Source organism: Bemisia tabaci, chromosome 7 (assembly GCF_918797505.1).
Source record: "Bemisia tabaci chromosome 7, PGI_BMITA_v3".
Lineage (NCBI taxonomy): Eukaryota > Metazoa > Arthropoda > Insecta > Hemiptera > Aleyrodidae > Bemisia > Bemisia tabaci.
Genome location: NC_092799.1, coordinates 34,307,493 through 34,327,550, shown reverse-complemented (window position 1 = coordinate 34,327,550; position 20,058 = coordinate 34,307,493). Strand labels below are relative to the sequence as shown.

At 38.7% G+C, this 20,058-nt stretch overlaps 3 protein-coding genes across 4 annotated transcripts in view; all 3 read left to right on the top strand.

Moving 5' to 3' along the window:
* The first annotated feature begins 10 nt into the window (after positions 1-10).
* Tcs6 (Threonyl-carbamoyl synthesis 6) lies at positions 11-2,567 on the top strand. Of its 2 annotated transcripts, none has more exons than XM_019042888.2 (3): positions 11-251; positions 1,114-1,245; positions 2,182-2,567. In XM_019042888.2, exons 1-3 carry the CDS (start codon positions 235-237, stop codon positions 2,309-2,311), a joined length of 279 nt encoding a protein of 92 aa, XP_018898433.1. In that variant the 5' UTR covers positions 11-234; the 3' UTR covers positions 2,312-2,567. The 2 variants fall into 2 exon arrangements, with proteins under 2 accessions (XP_018898433.1, XP_018898431.2); XM_019042886.2 differs by lacking the exon at positions 11-251 and adding an exon at positions 465-511 and having other exon boundaries at positions 1,102-1,245.
* Positions 2,568-2,572: 5 nt separating this feature from the next.
* On the top strand, positions 2,573-3,010 carry PIG-P (phosphatidylinositol glycan anchor biosynthesis class P). The gene has a single exon (XM_072302902.1). It carries the CDS (start codon positions 2,573-2,575, stop codon positions 3,008-3,010), a length of 438 nt encoding a protein of 145 aa, XP_072159003.1.
* Positions 3,011-4,697: 1,687 nt separating this feature from the next.
* Positions 4,698-20,058, top strand: part of LOC109031406 (polyamine-transporting ATPase 13A3) — a 75,205-nt gene continuing 59,844 nt past the window's right edge. Inside the window, exons 1-2 of the mRNA XM_019042889.2 lie at positions 4,698-5,897; positions 7,238-7,290. Of these exons, the coding sequence (XP_018898434.2) occupies positions 5,777-5,897; positions 7,238-7,290 (174 nt within the window). The 5' untranslated portion in view covers positions 4,698-5,776. The remainder of the gene's footprint in view (positions 5,898-7,237; positions 7,291-20,058) is intronic.

Below are 20,058 nucleotides of genomic sequence, written 5' to 3'. Positions count from 1 at the left end.
GGAGGTTAGTTTTGATTGTTTACATTTGGCTGCATGCATGGATCAAGTGAATAAAGTTTGATTTTTGGCTGTATATTTAAAAGTACATATTTGCATCGCATCTGCTTCTGTTCTCGGGATATTGTGTGAATTTTTCATCTCAAAAGTGCCAAAGTTCTGCATCAATTCTGTTTCGCATATCATCTTGCATTTTATGATCCAATCGGTGTTGATGATCGATACATTTTTCACATCATGGAGCCGTATTCTATGTATCCTTTTCATTTTACATCATGAAACTTCAGAAAAATGTATTATTTCTGCATCCATCTACTGAATAATTTACGTACCTAGTAGGGGATTATATTTAAGGGCCGATCAAAATAGGTGAGAAGAGTTTGCGTTGGAAACGTTGACATCTGTATACTTTCCGTTTGCATCGCAAGTAACTTCTCACTGCCCTGCTCTGTCATGTCATCAGAAAAAGAAAAAGAAAAAACATGAAATTTCCTAAAAATAAACCTAGCACTGCGTAAGCAAAAAACTTTTTTGACTAAGTCTTCTGATGTAAACACACTGCCTGCTGAAACACCGAGAAAAATACACAACTCCGGTTGTAATGTTACAAATTGCAGCGGATGTTTTATCTATCTAAAGGAAACCAGAGATTCTTTTTTTCCTGAAAATTTCATTAAATTTTTTTCACACACTAAAAAATATTTTTAGAAACTGAAAAAATATTTCACTGCTCGATCACAGTGTTTTAGAATCTCCACCAGCTATTCTTTTTTATTTTTATTTTTTTACAATTTAGGAGCTACTAGGTTTGTAAGCTCAAAATTTGTGATTAAGGTTGTATCATTAAATTACGAAGAATCTTCAGTCAATTACCCATCTCTCTAGAAGCACTTATCATGTCCCCTGTCGAGAGCAAAAATCTGAGAGGAAATTCTAAAACACCGAAACTAAGAAGTTCTGTTTTAGCACTCAAGTTCTCAAGTAAGGCCAAATTCTTTTCCAAAATTTGTCTCAATTGAAAGGGACACTTTTATTTCCTTCAGCATAATAGTGTGTCGCCCTAGTATGGCCTCCATGATAACTTTTTGCAATTTTTATCCTTAGCATATGTTCCAGCTCTATCTCATGTCCTGTTCAGACTGAAAGAGAATCTGAAATCATAAGTTCTGTATTAGACACTGAGAACATGGATTTACCCAATGGTGATTTGAAGAAAGAAATTGCGATCAAGGACAAAAGTGTCTGCGTGTAAGTTTCATTTGGTATTTTTATGCTCGGTGAGAAAAATGTATTTTCCGACAGTTTTTCTACCTCCAAATGCGAATCTGTCCATGAGCTCCATGTGGAATGGCTATGTAGCCCAAGAACGCTAAGTCAGCTAAGACTTTCTAATTTCCTTAATATTACAGAGGAAATTCTATTTACAGGAAGTAATTGACCTGTAAAATTTTCAGTAAAATTTCAGTGCAACCAGTAAGTAAATTATAAAACTTAAAAGAGGAAAATCACACCATCCGAAAAATTTCTATCAGTTCCCTGCACAATTAGAGGTGGTAGGATTTAGAGCTTTATTACCCTCTATAACATTTTGGGTTAATTTTCCAGCAGTGCAGAGATCAAATTGTTTTATAGAATGCCCTTCACTTAAAATCACAGTAATTTGTGTGGACTTTTTGCATTTGAATTTGAAATTTCTCATAGAGGAAGAAAAAGCATTATATCTACCTTTGGATTACATCGATGGCCATTGGCCAAAGTGCTTAGTTACGTAGGTATCTCCTATTGGAACGTCACAGAATTCCTGTCACAGGCACTGTGTTTTTTCTTCGGAAAATTGGCAGCATAATCGCTTGAAAACTTCCTCTTCTTCTCTACTCACAGAACATTCTTTATATTTCAAGCTGTAAAATTGTCTTGTCTCTCTTTGAAAACATTAAATAGGAACAGAAATTTTGACACATTCGTATGGAGTCACGTGCTTTTGCCCCTTAGCCACTAATATTATCCAAGTATCAGTAACGTTTCATCAATATAAAATTAACATAAAAAATTTTCATAGAAGTACAGGGTTCCTCTTTGGATGTTTTTGGAATATTTACATTCTGTTTGTGTAATTTGAAATTTTTGACTCAACAAAATATTTATTGAATTATGCATATTGATCATCATTTTGTTTCCTTACAGAACATTCTCAACAAAAGACATCAAACTTTTAAGGAACAGTGCCAACATGATTATGGATCATATACCTCTCATCAAAGAAACAATAAGTCGCTTTGGACCACCACTTGATGTAGACAACTCAGCGCAGTGACATCATGCATTCATCGAATCTATGTTAAATTCAAGCGTTACCTCTGAGTGAACTAACTTATTACTTTATCTTGTAATTATTCAATCCAGTGCAAGTGCATGAAAAAAATCTTTTGTTTGAAAAAGAACCATACAACTAAAGGTTTAGTTGGTTGATTGCATGCTATCAACTCTGTTTTGCCTGGAAAAATCTATTCTTATCTTCATTTTTTAATGTAATTTCAAGTCTTTAAGGAGGAGGTAACTGTTTAGTCCTTTAAAGATGCCTGAAAGCACACCTACTCCTACTCCGAGCCGAGCAAACTATGGTTTTGCTCTTTATTTGGCTTCTTATTCAGCTTTTGGAATTTTTTTAGTTTGGGCAATAGTACCCGATAGTTATTTACATGCTCTCGGGTTAACTTACCTACCTCAAAAATATTGGGCTCTTGCTCTGCCCATCCATCTATGCAACACGCTGGCTCTATTTGCCTTTGTTTTTTATCCTGCGTTGAATTTGATGCTTGTTCCAGATCCAAATGATATGAGAGTTATAACAGACTCTTACGCTTTAAAACCTCGAGGAGCACCTAAGCAAGGTGGAATACCGTCTGTGTCTGACATACCTATTAGTGAAGTTTGCAAGCAATTGTATTCTGGTGACGGTGAACCAGAAAGAATCAATGTAAGGAGACCTAAAAAAAGACAAGGCGTTTTGTAATTTATTATCTAAGCTTAGGGTTATTTTTAAAGCTAAGTTTTGTACCTTTTGAGTGTAAATAAATGGTTCGTTTTTTTTTTAATCACATTCTTTTTTGTACCACAATATGAAGGAGTCTCTACAGAAAGAACTTATTCGTGCCTCCGGGTCTGACTGTATTTTACCATCCCTATCCTAAACTCCAATGATGAGTGACATCTGTGGAGGGTCATCCCTCAAAATGTTGGAGTGATTTAACACATTAGTTATCTGAAAAAGAATGAACAAATGTAAATTTATAATTAGTATATATCAGGCAATATAACTGAAACATACATGTTTTGTTCTTGCTCGAGGCCTTTTACTTAGGCTTTATCCATCTTTAGAAGCACCATAAACTACGAACACTACAAAAGACTATCAATGAAAGTATGATAGGTCAAAAGTTTGGATAATTAAATGGAAATATGAAAAAAATGATAGCAATTAATACCTAGCAATGTAAATTCATTTATAGGAGGTACTGAGTTTAAGCAGAGGAAACAAATCCGACTGATTTTTGATTCTTAGCAAACCAAATTACTTTGACAGTTGGACCACATTTTGCTTTAAGGAACCACTATTTATTTCTGGCTCATTTTAGAAACAACACATATGCCATTGGTTTCCGTATGCAGGAAGGTGCTTTTACAGAAGAGCCAGAGATCGTGGTTCCTTATTGCAAAATGTAATCCAGTTAATCCTCTATGGCAAGGTGTTACTTATTTGTTACAACACAATTTTTGGTTTTTCAGAAATGCTAATCACGCTTCCGTGGCATACTGTTCTAAATTTTTATTACTGTTTTTCTCTGAAAAGCTGCTCTCCAAAATTTTGAAATTTTAAGGAAAAAATTTGGGATCCTACCAGCCTACCTATATTTTAATAGTGATTTTTGTCCCTCGGATTCCAAGACGCAAATTAATTTATATCATAGAGGATTAAATCTTTTTATCAAGGAGAGAGAGGAAGCCTCAAAGGAAATGAAAGAAAAATGTAGCCTTTTCACTTATGGGAAGATATACTTTTTAAGAGAATGTTTGTTCCATATCATAATTTGCTGTAAGAATTCTGGTTTTGGTATATTTTTTAAAAATGTGGCCAGTGTTTCAACGTGTTGCTGAATATAGCTGCTGCAGAATATCCTGCTGCCGCTGCCTCAATACCTTAAAATTTTTAACATCCCCTCCTGATTATGGTTGATCCTTTGGTCTCTCATGTAGCTCTGTCGGAGGAGAGCAGCACAAGTCCAAGTCCAAGTACTCACTTTTTTGATAATTGCAATTTCGAAGCGCCTTCAATTTCGGAGGATGCAACTATTCATACCCGAAGGTCTTGTTCATGCTGTACTGCAGGAAAGCATGATAACATTTTACAGGCTATACATGAAAATGCTCTCAGCTCCTAGCTTCGCATCAAATAGACCGAAAAGTAAAAAAAACTTAGTTGCCATGCAACGCAAAAATATTCATATTTCTATTAATGACGATTTGCAAATTATGTAAATTTTTGCATAGATTTTAGGCATCAGTCAAAGATATTTGGCATCAGTGCGCGTACTTGCTGTCGTCATCCCTTGTCTGATTGGTTGAATTATTGATGATGCGCAACATGGCTACTGAAAACAAAAACATCTCAGCAGTTTGGTCATTGATAGGGTTATGAATTTTGATTATCAGTCATCAGTCCAAGTACACATTAATTTATTTCTTTTATCCTTTGCAAGTAGTCAAGTACTCGTATTTATTTTACGACCGACTTTAGCCGCGCATTAGTAAGTCGTCGAGCTTGTTCAAAAACTTGCTCCTCCCTCCGTAATATTCTTCTGTAATTTTGTGCCCGCCCAACTTCTCCAATCTCGCAGTCTTCGGTGTTTACCTTGAGCACTTGAGCGTCTCGCTCTCGCGATCCACGAGCTTCGGAGCTAAACCTGAACACGTTTTGTTCAGATTTGGACATCGTGAATCACTCGCCAAATTCGCCAGGTAAATCCGAGAGTGTCACGTTTTCTGCGAATCGTTTCGCTTTCCAACGGAGAACCCGTGTTCTCGCTCATGGTGAAAGTGTTGATAAGGAAGATCAGTCTATCAAAGCCCGCCGGTAATTTCGCTGCTGTTATCATTGTTCCGTTCTTACGGTGGTCGGCTAGGTCAGTTCCACCCACGCCACATCGCTGATTTCATCTGTAAATCCACATTTATCGAGTTGTAATTTTCATTTTATCTCTCTGATTTCATCTCTGCTGGTATTACTGTGATTCTTCAGTGCTTTTTGGTTCTCCTTGTAATTCGGGCTTATATGCTGTAATATGAAGTCGATAGGTAGTCAAAGTTTAGAACTTTTAAGACACTCAAGTGATTCAAACAAATTTAAAGCTCACGAAAAACCCAAGATTGGATGGCGCAAACCAGATCCCGGCGACTAACACAAGATTCATTGCAGCATCCCATACGATGCCGACATCTGCTGCGTGAACTTTTGCCGAAGACTCTCTAAACACTTTAGAAACTGTTACAAGTGTAACTCTATCCCGCCGTGTACAATAAACTCTTTTATTAAAGGGTTTCTCTGATTTAATATAAAGTATTTTCTGAGCTGTGAATTTTTTTTCATTAACCGGTGAACTTGAAGTTTGAAATTCAAGTTTGTTTTAAGTATTCTTAGTGATATCTAGTGATTAAGAATTTTCTATTTTTAATTCGGTTATCTTTGCTTCTTTGGGCATCAATTTTTTAATTCTTTTTAAAAATGGGGTCCTCCAAAAATGGAAGATATCCCACAAAGTATTCTAAAGTTGCCTTCGTCAACCAACTGAAGGAGAAAGATACCAAGGAAGACTGCATTACGATGAGTCCTACATCAACAGAAGGTAACAATAAGTCATTTACATTTTCATCTTTGATTTTACTTTGTATTCAACCGATTGTGGCAAAACTTTTTTCTCAAATTAACCTATTGTTCAATTACTTTTATGATTACCATCTAAATTGGAATCTGTACGTATAATTGTGTAGAATGCTAGTGTTTCATCAGTTTTTCAAGTGTCTGCAACTTCCCCGTATTATTTGCTACTCTCTAACTACTCCTTCACCAATACCAGGGTACCTTAACACTTGCATTTTTTTTTCTATATTACTTACTTTATCTTTAAAATAGTGAAAATGATTATCGAGTTAAGCTTAATTTTTAAATCTAATACTTGTTGTGAAGAACAAGTGAAAGGTAAGGGGAAATTAAGAGTCTTTTAAAGTATCAATCGTACAAATAGTTTGGTACCACCCTAGTTTCACTCCTGGCTCCCACTGCTTTTGCACAAATTGTGTTTAAATCTTGCGAATATTTTCTATATTTATCTAGTAATTGATATTTTCTGGCCTCCACTTCACTTTTACACCCACCATGTTCGCCAAAATCTACTAGATACGTACAAGCCATAATTTGATTGCCTTCCATTTAAAAGAGAAAAATAAATCCGAACCCTCTAAAGATGATCAGATAATATTTCACTTCTTCTTGGTCCCCCCGTTTATTTCATACTTCATCACCACGTTCGCCAAAATCCACTAGACAGGTACAAGCCATAATTTGATTGCCTTCCATTTAAAGGAGAAAAATAAATCCGAACCCTCTATAGATGATCAGATAATATTTCACTTCTCCTTCTTGGTTCCCCCGTTTATTTCATACTTCATCCTGAAAACTGCTCTCAAATCCAACAAGTTATCACATCTCCTTCTCTTTCAGCCACAGAAAATGGGGTATAATGTTGGAGGATTCTACATTCAGGGACAGATTCAGGACAGAGCTGGGGGGGCCGCTGCAGCTCTGGGTGGCGAACCATTGAAACTAGGCAACAGATTCCGTTAGTCATTAATTTTTTTATTCCTTGATCCTGTGAATTCTGCAATACAGTAGGTATGACATAATGGGCATGAAAGAAAAGAAGAAATAATGCAATTTGATTAGCCTCGGGCGGTGTAATCGTAAATCTGTCTTCTCGTTTACACTCTTGCAAGTTGTTATTAGTAGGAAAGGCTAATAGGTCACTAACTATGGAGGCTTCTCCACATACCTACTGCACAGAATGTCATCAGTGTGTAGTGAGACGTGTAGCTCTTTTCCAACCGTGCGCTACTAATTTTTTCACAACTCTAAATCAATATATGACTGAATTTTTTGTAATATTGTCTATTTTGTTTTTTTTTAAAGGGTCAACTGATAATGGAATCTCTTATATCAATTTAGGAGAAGAAGATCAAATGGTAAGTCATCAATTTGTCACCCTCTGGCCAAAGTATCACAAGCTCCATTTTTACTGAAATTGAGCGATGAATAGTTTTGAAATAACGAGATGCATCTATATACAAAAATAGCAATTCTTTTTAAAACCAAAACAAAGAAATATGAATAAAAATTGATTAAGGGTGATGTACTTTCGTATCACAAGCGCCAAGTTTGGCAACCGTCCACCTTTCTGATTGTTTTAATTTTTGTTACAGCAACCCTCTGAATGACTTGAGGCTTGATTATTTTTGTATGTAAATGTATAAAATTTTTTGTCTAAAATTAAGAGTGTCACTACATCACTTAAATTACCTTCTACATTGTTAAGCAGACAGGAACTTTTTCATCATGGGTGTTGAAAGTGCTTGAGTCCATGAAACTTGGCTTGGGCATGGTGGGAGGAAACCAATGACCTAGTGAGAACATTTTTCAATGAGGAGGGTTGCATTTTATCAGCAAAGGAATGACGGGGGTCTGGAAAACTTTGAAAGTTAGGGAATTTGTGGCAAAAGTCAAGGAATTTCTGACACGTAGGTATCACTAAAACTTATCACTGATCTTTCAACTGTTGACTTTTTATGGTCTTTTTAAGGCCTCTCATCTTACAATGTAATGTACTGACTTTTGCTGAACTTGGGCATACTTTTCTTATTTAGAGATCCGATTATGGGAAAAGGCAATCAGTAGCTGATATATTTTTATCAGCTACTGATTGCCTTTTCCCATAATCGGGTCTCTAAATAAGAAAAGTAAGTATGCCCAAGTTCAGCAAAAGTCAGTACATTACTTTTAAAACAGAGAAAAAAAAGGAAATTTTGTTGAAAGATTAGAGAAAGTCAGGGAATCAGAAAATTTTGGAGTCAGGGAATTTGAAGATGAAGAAATTATAGCAACCTTGTTAGTAGGAAGTGAGCATACTGTAGTATTTGAAATTTATTTTGCTGAATACGTACTTCTTATGTTAGGGTGGAATAATGAAAATTTCCAAGGTAGAGGGAATTTTGAAGGTGACACAGTGATTACTTTTCTGCAAAGTACTCTCTGCCCACCTGGTTGTTGTGATCTAACTTTGCATTTGTAGAGGCAAAGCACCCTGAAAGACCCCAACAGTTCATAGTTTTTCCTTCGAAGAAAGTTTAAGTTTACCTTCTCTTATATAGATATTTTTTTTTACAGCCAAGTACCTATTCTAGCGTAGATTTTTTTTTTGGTGGAAGGGGGGGGGGCTGGGAGGTTGGTCTAGTGAGAGGTGGAGGTGCTACAAACAATAAAGGGCTACATAAAGCCAAAAAGTTAAATCCAAACCGGAATAAGGTAAAGCTTTTTAAAGTTAGCAATTCAGCAAATGCTGTATAATAAGAGCTATCTGAAATTTTAATCTGCTATGATAAGGGTACTAAATCGTCGGATCACAACACAACCCTGCACTTGCACCCTCTCGTGGCAAAAAAATGAACTAAATTGCTCACAAATCATTACCTAGGTATTCAGAATACGAGAAAATTTTTTTTTTGGTTTTGTTAGGTAGAGTCTCAAAATCCAATTTTCAATTCCAGCCAACAAAAATCGCTTCACCCAAAATGTTTCTCATAAGAACTAATGCCTCTTTTTTATGACTGGCCACTTGCAATTTTGTTCGCCATGAGGAAGCACAACATATTTCTAGATTTTATTAGAAGCAGCACCTGTGTCATTAATTTCCTTATGCAGATAAGTGCTTTTACGAATAAGGCATCCGGTAAAGTGGTTCCTTATTGCCAAACGAAGTTCATACAGTCTCACCGTAGGCGTCAAACCCCGGTCTCGCCCCCGCACTACTAAAGCTTCACCGCTACTTACTAGCCGCAAGACATCGCATCAGGAGAGGCGTGCGGTTGGTTAATGCTCTCAAAAGTGACAAGAAAGCCCACAATTTTTTGGAACCGGAAACCTGGAGCAGAAAATGAAAAACTCATCAGGAATCCTACCTGATAGCTTAAGGTGGTTCGTCCCGGGTTTTGAGCGGGGTCAAACTCTGCCGTGCTTAGGAGGAACCGCGCATCTTCATCGCGATGTTTCAAAATTTCCGCCCTTTTTTATTTTTTCGAAATGAAAGAAGCCGACATCATAGTTTCAAATTCATGCGAATTACTCTGCAAGTTTTCCAGAAATTCTATTGACTAGTTTTCCGATGGGAAAATAAAGTACCTATGACAGGAAGTCTGCCAAGATACGCGGTTTCGCACTCTGGCCAATGGCGTGGCGTGCTTTGCGATCTATCGATTTTTCCCCATCTGAAGCTGTGGTAAATTATCGATTATTAAGGTGTTCGCTGAGAACACCCTGTTTTATCGATACTTTTCCATAGGTTTAAATGGCCGATCAATTGATGTATCGCAAAGGACGTCACGCCACTGACTCTGGCCATCGACGTGGGGCACCAACGTTTTCAGTCCAGGAGACTTGAGTTTTCTATCATCGGAACTGAAGTTTTTGTTACTCATATCAACATGCACTAAGACTCGAATTCTATATGATATACTTTGTTTTTCTGAACTGTGCTTCGGTTCCTGGGACTGCAAACTTCATTCGGTTAGTCGGTTAAGTACTCCGACCGAAAACTTTATAGTTCTCTAAGAACTAAAATCCAGGGCTTTTACCTAGATCACTGAAGTTTTTCACCTAGATCACTGAAGTTTTTCACTCCGTGCATCAATTGCAACGTTCTTTCAAAGCCAAATCCTGTCTTCATTTCCCCGATTTTTTTTCTTTTTATATATTATTAAATTTTTTTATTTCTAGAATGATTCTTTAGACTTGTGCGAAGGGGCTACTGTCCTTTTTTTGACTGAAAAATTCAGATCTGCCAAGATTTTTCGCTCAATCTATGTGATTTGTCCCATGTCAGTTGGATCACGCCAAGAACCCAGGACAAATAGATCGCGTTTTGCAATAAAGGAACCAAAATATCTGGCTCAGGATGAAAACACCTATCTACATAGAGAAAATTAATGACTCTTATTTTGTTTCTAAAATGAGCTAGAATTTGTATTCCTATTTACAAAATAAGGTCCAAATGGACCGCGTTTAGCAGAAAGGAACCAAGCCGCATCAGCTATTGCTAAATTTAACCGGGCAATTTCATTTTTTACAATTACAAGAGAACGTTGAAATTTTCTTTGAAATTTTTTAGAAAATTGCCTCGTAATATGCAGAAAGTTCACTGAAATCTGCACAAAAATCCGCACAACCGTTTCCATGTGAAGAAATTAAATCTGTCAACAGCTGATGTAGCTTGGTTCCTTTCTGTTTAGCGCGGTCCAAATTATACTAGGATGAGCTTCGAGCATATCGGCCGTAATTTTATTTGCGCTCAGCTTCCGAAAGCTGCGAGGGGCTTGCCAGATAGTTGCCAGTTCGTCACTTGTTTTTTTCTTCTGGAAATCGCCGTGCTACTTGACGCTAATTGACACCTCAACCGCGAAAAGTTCTCGCATTCCATGATCGAGCGCTCTCCAAAACCTATCGCTGAAACTAAAGTCGTAGGTGTGTTCCCACAGGTGTTTTGTTTGTTACGCAATCGCGAGTCTTTCAGCCAACTGGCGTGGCGTGTTTTGCGATATATCGATTGATCTGCCGTTTAACCCTATGGAATAGGATCGAAAGATTGGGTGTTCGCAGCGAATACATTAATAATCGATTCTTTACCATAGCTTCTAACGGGAAAATATCGATAATCGATCATTCACTCCTCGCCACTGGTCTTTCCGCTCTTCGTTCGAGCTACACAGGAGCCTTGAGCAGTGATCAAAAGAGCGCTCTTCTTCACGTCACGTTTTGACGTTATGTAAGAAAATCGCCCGGTCATTGCGCTTAATTGCCTCCTGAAGGATGAAAATGGAATCTTTATGTGCTGTTGAGGAAAAAAATTGCGAGAAATTTCCGTTCTCGGGGTTAGGAAAGGTCACATTTTCCAGCAGGTGTGAAAAGTTGCTCTTAGTTGATGGCTCCATGGGTAATATGAATTCCCAGGCGTTTCCTCGTTGAAGATTCTCAAAACGTATAATAGACTGATTTAGTGACTACGTCGAGAAAAAATATTTTGAATGTGAAAATAGTAGTCAAACTTTGTCTTTAACGTTGAGCTTTGAAGCTCCCCCTTCAATCCCTTTTTCTCGGTTTTTACTTAACGCGACGCAAGCGTTTTTCTGTTAAAATGTGGTCGCATGGCCTCTCCTCGAATATTAATTGGAATTCCGGAATATTTCCAATAATTCGAATATCCGGCAATTGGAAATAGCCTCGAAATCGGTAAATTTTCTGGCTTCATTACATAATGTCAGGCTGAAGTATATGTAGAAGACAGGAAAAAGTTTGATCGTGAGATGACTCTGAAGGATTATTGGTAGAGTTGAACCTTAATCTTGCAAACGACTAAACTTTGCGCCAGAATAGCCTTCAACTGCAACTGAGAGACGTCCGTTTTCCAACATTTTCGTAGGGAGACCTCCCGTAATGCATTATTTAATGCCCTTTTATACCGTGGAACGACCCACCTATTGGAAAAGTGCGAAGTCAGGCCACCTCCAAAAAATTACTCTGAACATGAGATGGGAAAATATTTAACTTGACCATGAACTCTCAACATGTTACGAAGTACTTGAGTGCTTGGAAGTGCAAAGAATTTAGCCCAACCCTTAATTCCCAGTATTGAAGAAGTGCGGAGTCAGGCCACCCCCAAAAAATTACTCTGAACATGAGTCGGGAAAATATTTAACTTGACCATGAACTCTCAACATGTTACGAAGTACTTGAGTGCTTGGAAGTGCAACGAATAAAGCCCAACCCCCAACCCTCAATTCTCAGTCTACGAAGGTGGCACACTTTTAGGTATCGTAAAGGGTTCTAAAAGCAGCTAGGAAGGGCGGTTCGGCGCGAATGGAGATTAATTTATTGAATAGGAGTGGATTGCTGACACGAAGCACAATATCGTCGTTAGCTCAGTTCGCCATTCATTAAACGCGAAACGATTTGTGTGTCAACCAACAAGCGTATCGACCCGTTCCTTTTTAGTTCGTTTTTCCATCAATAATGATGAGAATGGGGTGGTCGGTAGGCTCTGATTGCTTGGCGCCGGGTGTCTTAAGTGGATTCTCTGAAGGCGAAAACGCACCACTCAGATCCCCATTGATACCGGACACCTATCTTTAAAAAGATACCAACCGACAGGCGTGGAAAATTGAAAATCAAATCTGTTAGAATCTTAGAGATGACGTGTACCTAGAACTTAAGACGCTTTGTAAGCGTAGGAAGGAAAAGGAAACCAAAATTTTGTCTTGAGACCTGTGAGTAAAGGTACAGGGTGTCGACAGGTCCGGACTTTTCGGAAAGTCCGGAAATAGTACTGATTTTTTAAGGGTGGTCCGGAAGCACTGAAAAAGTGCGGAATTCCGCAAGGAGGTCCGGTACTGTTTTCATTTATTTGTCACCTTTGTCCCAATTTGAGCGAGAAATTCAAATTTTTGAAATTTTTCGAATTTCGTGAAATGGAGGTACTGAATTAGTACTGAAATTGTTTGTGGAGGAGGTATTGAATTTCTTGGGAATGTATTGAAAAAGTACCGTAAAAGTACTGATTTTTGGCCAGCCTGTTTAAGTTGACACCCTGAGGTAAGGCTGAAAAGTAACGCCTCCAAGCTCATAACTTGAGAACAGATTTCAGCAAGAACTAAACATATTCTGAAAGTAGACTTAATTAACTTTTTAAAGGTCTATCGGTTTGCAAAATTAAATAACTTTAGACGTCACAGCGTTGCCAAACTTCCGATATGTTCTCTCACCATGTTGGAAGAAAAATATACGAATGACAAAGTTATAATTTTTGTCTCGCCAAAATTAGACAAATTTGATTCACAAACAAAACAAGGAATGTACAAAAAAAGTACAGTGTGTTAACGATCATCACAGAGTATATTAATACTAGTAGATTTACAATGATTTTCGATGTTCTCTCCGTTAACTTCAACGCACTTTTGCTAGCGCTCAACGGTTGTTGGATCCTGTCGAAGAAAAAAAAATGAGTGGAGTTGATTTTGAATCCTTTTTTCGACTGCGGCTTTGACTTCGGCGTCTGATAAGAATTGAATGCCTTTCAGGTCTATTTTCAGGTTCGGAACGATCCAAAATTCACACGGCGCACAGTGGATCGAGTCATTGGGAGAGATCGGTCATGATTTAAAAACTTTAATGACGTATATCTTTATTAATATGAAATTTTGATGTTTTGAGAGTAGTTTATTTGGTTTTTTCGTAAAATTTTCCATAAAAAGCACCCCTTACGATTGGAATTGTGATGAGATAATCGTAAAATTTTACAATTTTTGTCAAAAATTTCCTGTCCGACTTCTACCATTGACTCGATCCGCTGTGCGGCGCCAAACCAGGACCACGTGGAGGATGTGAGGAATGATCTCCAAATCCAAGCGTTCAATGTTGGCAGAAGTTAGACGTCTGCAGAGGGGTCGGGCATCATCATGTTGTTACAAGATATTTGTGCGTATTCTTCGAATCCTAGATTTGGAAAGTTCTAATATCTCGCAGTACTTGCTTAAATTGATACGTATGTTCAAGTATTCCAATATCTGCTGCTCTTGTGGGGTTTGACAGCGTCATTTGTCACCTACGATATCTTCCTTCAACCATCGTGAGAGATCATGTCGGAAGTTTGGCAACGCTGTGCTGTAACGTCAAAAATCGTTCCTTTTTGCAAACCGATAGACCGATGGAAAGATGATTTACGTATATTTTCAGAATATTTTTAGTTTTTGCTGAAACCTTTAGCTGTCTTCAAGTTATGAGCTTGGAGACGTTACTTTTCAGCCGCGCCTCGTATATACCTGTCTTGATAGAAAATTGTTGAAAATTGATTTTTTTGCACTAATGAGAGGAAAGTATATTAACCACTGGCTTGCCTGTCCATTAAGCCAGCTGCCGGCGGTGGTGATCTGTGCAGACTTGGTTGTTCGACGGGTCCCGTGCCCAAGGGGTGTAAGTGTAATAAGCGTGCTTTCACTTAACCACTGTTCCATGCGCCGCGCGCCGCTAAAAGCATGAGCAGTGCAGTTTCAGTATAACGCGCTTCAACATGTCCATGACGTTTCTTTTAGTTGTGATATTCTCTTTTTGAAACTCGTGAATGTTAGCTTTCAGCTCTCTCAATTTTTGATCAGAGCTCAATATGGAGGCGCCTTTTTTTGAAAAAGGCGAAGCACCTATTTGAACATCAAGGCAAGGAATTCAGTTTGTCTTTTGCAAGGTTTGGCGACAGTTGAACGATAAATTGGTTCTGCGCGATTGAAAATTACTAAAAAATCACGATAAGCTCATCGGGAAGGTCTGAAATTCAGTTTTAACTGAAAAGTTTGCGCGTGTTTGAACCTCCCGCTTAACCTCGTACAGGCAAGGCACCATGCGCTTTGCCATCCTGTTTTCTCAGCTCCACGCCAAAGTCAAAATGGCCGCCGTCATGTGACGCAGAAATCAAGAAACAAAAATACCTCTACTTCTTAAACTCAAATTGGAAAGCAGCGCATTAAAAAGTCCGGTTGGATGGCGTTTTCTTGCGTCTTTCGTGCAGTCGTGAAACTGGGGTGACACGTCTTTATTTAATCACGTCTTTGCCGAAGTAAACTTTTTAGAGCGGGAAGCTTTAAAAGCGAAAATGTTTTACACGGAGCTGAAAAAATAGAGCCAATCGATGCGATACATCGCACGTCGTTCTGACACAAAATATTGCGTCCATCGAATCACCTTAATTACGTCTTTGCCGCAGCAAACTTTTTAGAGCGGGAAGCTCTAGAAAGCGTAATTTCTTTTACACGGATTGTGAGGCTAAAAGTGTTTTTCCGCTTATCCCGATCGTGATTTTTCAGTCGTTTTCCATTTGTATTCACAACCTCTTTTCCCGCTCCGCAGTTAAGGTTTGCAACAGACCCATTCATCTCAGAATAATCGCAAAACAATGTCATTTGTGCGGTACGATTCGCTACTTCATCTCGAAAGCACTCAAACAGGTGTCACTCCAGCGATATTGATTACAAGTCGATGGGGAAACGACGCTTCGAAACCACTCGATGCAAATGAGTTGTTAGAAAAAAAAATTAAAATTCAGTCGTCACAGAGCTTCCGATTGTCTTCGGAATTTCTTGTTCTTTAGAGACAAACCTTGGTAGTAAAAATATTAAACCCTCGGATGCCTAAGCCGGATCAAGTCGACCCGAGATTTGCAAAAAACCTGTGCCCTGCGGGTTGTATAGAGCCACTACCGATAGGTCCGGCCCCTAGAAATTACGAATTTGTAACGCTAAAACGCGCCCGTCGTGATCGCGCAATGCGTGAAGTATTCTCACTGTCACGAAGGCGCTGATATCGTTTCCCACCGACCGCATTGTATTCGGCGCATTGCGTGAAGTATTTCTACAGTCTTGTAGGCGCTAATGTGCGTTGTGCGCCGACCGCACTAAGAATAAGTTTAGCTTACGGAGGCAGGAACTGTAGAACCATGCACCATTCTATCACCATTCTATTCACCATTTCTATCGGACCCTGGACTCGCGTAAAAGCCATGCAAAACCAAACGACCAATGACGTTTAGCGCCAGAGTTACGCTGCCGTGCTAAGGAAAAACACCATATGAGCCGTCAAGCGTTGCCAAATTTCTGTCGATAAAACACGAATTTCCCTGTAAACTTATGAATATTTTCCCTCTGATTTTTTACACAATTTTGTTCGCAATTTCATCTAAAGTTTCTGAAAATCTTTTTTTTTTTTTTTTTTTTAAAAAGAAATTTTATTTAAATATATCGTAACTACTACAAGTGTTTTTTGTATCTATCTACGTGGCTTAAAACTAAAACTTAACAAACTGCATTAATTTTATATGTTAACGTTAGATAATACTGTGATTCTGAAAATCTCAAGAAAAAATATCCGTACCTTTCCTCAAAAATAAACATTATATCGAAGAAAATTTGGCAACTCTCGAATGTTCATACGGCGTTCTTCCTTAGCACGGCAGTATGGGCATATTTTGCAGGAAATTCCTCAACTTTGATGGACTATAGCGTCTGAAAAAAGCGTTTTTTAAAAAAAAAATTCAAAAAACCAAGAAGTCCTATTTTGGCCCAAGAAATCGATCTCTGAAGTCTGACGCATTAACCCTGGGACACCTTGTGTAGAGGCAATCTGAGGGTGCGTAACGTAACATCGTCCGGGGTGCGGCCGCATATCGACGGTAAAACTACCAAACCACGTATCTCGGTTTGCGACGTCGCAGACTTCCTGCCATACTTTATTTTTTAAATGAAAAACTACTTAACATCCAGTCTTGAAAATTTCTGTGATTTTTCCTCTTTGTGCGGCGAAAATTCCGTGAAAATTTCAAGGAATGATATTGATTTGGTCTACTTCAAAAAAATAAATTGTGAGCGTAGATTTTTAAACACCGCAAACGAGATACGTGGTTTGGTAGTTTCACCGTCGATATCGTCGCTCCTCTGACATAAGGGCGTATCTGGGTGGTTTCACGATAACTGGAATAGTTTTGTCGCCGTAACAGACAACACATTTTTCGGTCATATCTTTAGTAGAAATGATTATCACTCGCATTTTTTCTCATTAATCTTCAAAAGGTTACGTATTATAACGCTTTCTAATGTTTATTGCTCCACTTCTCAATTAACATCATGTCAATTCTGAAAATGTGCTGTCTGTTACGCGGTAAAAAGTCAACGTAACAGACAGCGCATTTTCGGTCATTTATACATTAAAATTGAAAAGTAGAGCGATAAATCTTTGAAAAGCGTTTTAACACATAACCCTGTGTAGATAAATGCAAAAAAGTCGAGTGATTATCATTACTTACTACTAAAAATATGACAGAAAAATGTGGTGTCTGTTACGGCGACAAAACTATTCCAGTTATCGTGAGACCACCTATCTCTATTTCCACATGAGCCATGGGGAGCATGGAGTTATATGGAGATCAGGGCTCACGTGGAAATCGAGATACGCCCTTACGGCAAAGGTGCGACGATATCTGCGAGAAGTGGGACCCCGAACCTTATTTCCATGTATTTTAGTTTTAAGGGCTTGCGGGAACGTCACTTCATCGAACATTCTTAGGGATAATAACCTTCTTTCCAGGAAGAAAAATCTCCTTCATCTCGGTGCAGCTATTTTCGCTTTTTCAGATAATTGTTTTAACTCACGAAAATCTAGGTTATAGGTCCCAAGTGCTGAACGCAGTGCCTGCGTAATACCTCCTTAGCTCAGCATTTGTAGGTATATCTATTTCTGAAATTCCGGGTAGTTCAAGCGCTCAAAATCGTTTGCGATCTGTATTTTTGCACACAACTGCAAAATTCACTTAGCTGATGCCGCGACAAGCGCTGCAGTTCGCGAAAATCCCCGCAGGTCTCACAGAGGCAGAGGCAGACCGGCGAATTTGACGTATTTAAATCGGAAGGAACTGTCTTCATCATGACGTGGACCCTGACGGCAACGTATTCTGACGGGTCTTAGGGCACAAGTGACAATGGAGATAGTTATTTTTTATTTAATGCGATTGAACTGCGTTTAGCAGAAAGGATCCAAGCCGCAACAGCTATTGCCCAGTTTAACTGGGCAATTTAATTTTTCTCAAGCGAACGTTTGTGCGGATTCCTTTGAAAATTTTAAGGAATTTGCTTCGCACCATGCGGAAAATTCACTGAAATGTGCACAAAAATCCGCACAACCGTTCTCACTCAATAAATTGAATTGCCCAATTAAAATTGGCAACAGCTGGTGTTGCTTGGTTCCCTTCTGCATAACGCGGTCCAATTGTGTTTTATTTCGATGATGCTTGGAGGGGGGTAGGGGGCACTCACTTGTGTGCACATTGTTTAGATACATCACTGACGTCACGGCCATTGTTTCTTTCTTTTCCTATTTTTTTTTTTTTTTTTTTTTTTTTTTTTTTTTAATTTTTCTTCTATTTTCTAATCACTGTAATCAGATTGTTCGGCGTGTTCAGAAGTCTGTTACGAGCGAGCTTTCTCGATTTCTGCACATAACAGCAAAAACGCTAACACGCCTGGTCGTCGGCCTAGGAACTTAGAATGTCATGGATTCTGTTGTTGGGCTCTTGTTAATGAGAATTTAATAAGTTTTTCTCCGTACCCAGACTCTTTTCTTCCCCCAAGTAATTACGCTGAATTTTTTAACGAGTCATCAGAAAATTGCTACAGCTTGGAATGAGTTATAGATCGAAGTCCTGCAAAATTATGTCTAAAGAAAAGCAGAACCTCGACGAACTTTGACTAACTGCTGTACCGCCTGATTTGGAGACCTTTTATATAACAGGGTCAAAATTCCTTAAAATGCTTCAATTTTTAACGATGATTTTTTAGAACATAGGATGAAAACGGAAGAAGGCAGGTAACGGCCCTTGAGTCCCATGAAACTTGTCCCACCATCTGAAACACATCGTGACTCATAACCTACGTGCTCTATCAGCGAAAATATTTCCGCGAATGTGTGTTTACCTCAGTGAATCACGTGAGCATGCGTGATGCGTCAGAAGCAGCCTTACGTTCTTAATTTTGCATTTCCTCAATTTTAAAGAAGCGTTACCATCAAAAGGGTAAATCGTCAACCACGCAAGCGGCAGATTTGACCCCCTAGGGGGTCGATCAGTGAGTGAATGCCCTCCCCACTGTCCTTCACCAGACTCTGAGGACTATACTGACTTACCGCTTAAACTCATAATCAAAACCAGAGAACTACTTACGTATGAAGGCACCTGCTTCCCATTACCAATTTTACTGGTCTGGACCATTTTAAAGAGGGGGGGGGGGGCGAGGGTCCTTATCTCGTACCATTTAGGGTACCCAAGTTGGCCCTCTTTCTCATTTACCAAGCGCACAAAAAGTTCCAATAAAAATATGGAGGAAATCATGAAGCTTTATCACTATTTGGACCACATTTTGCAATAAGGAACAACTATTTCTGGATCTGGAGGAGGGAAATTTAAATAAGGTCAAGGAATCCAAAATCAAAGAAATGATTGAAAACCTGATTTTCGGACTCTGAACTCTTGAGAAGCTCAGGTTTTTTTTAGAAGCTTCAAAAGCCGCGGAAAAAGTGAAAAAAAGTCTTACCTAATTTAAGATAATGTATCGCCCATTAACCAGAGTGTCTAGCATCAGGATTTTTCCGATTCTATCAGGATTTGAGGAAAAATCGGTCGTAAAATCAGGATTTGAGGAAAAATCGGTCGTAACATCAGGATTTGAGGAAAAATCGGTCCTAAAATCAGGATTTGAGGAAAGTCGGCTTTCCGATCGAATTTTTCTTATGCTTTCGCGTACGCTTATGCAGAAATTTTAATTTTTAAGAATCAGGATTTGATCAGAATTTGGAAAAATCATGAAAACTAGGATTTAGCGGTCAAAAATCAGGAAAAGCCAGGATTTCCCAAAATAAAAACAACCAGACTTCTCTGTTAACGTCATATCAAAATACGAATCAGCTGGAGAAGGAGCTGTCTCGATCAATTCAATCGCTCCAAGTGGTAGAGTCGTGCTGCGCTCAGCTCATTCTCAGCTCAACCATACCAACTTCGAATGTGTGTGGAGTCTAGTCTCGCGAAGTATTGTCAATTATCGAACCTCGACCCGAGCCCCCTCTGCCCTCCCCCCGGGGGGGAGGCAGGGGGAGGGTCGTTA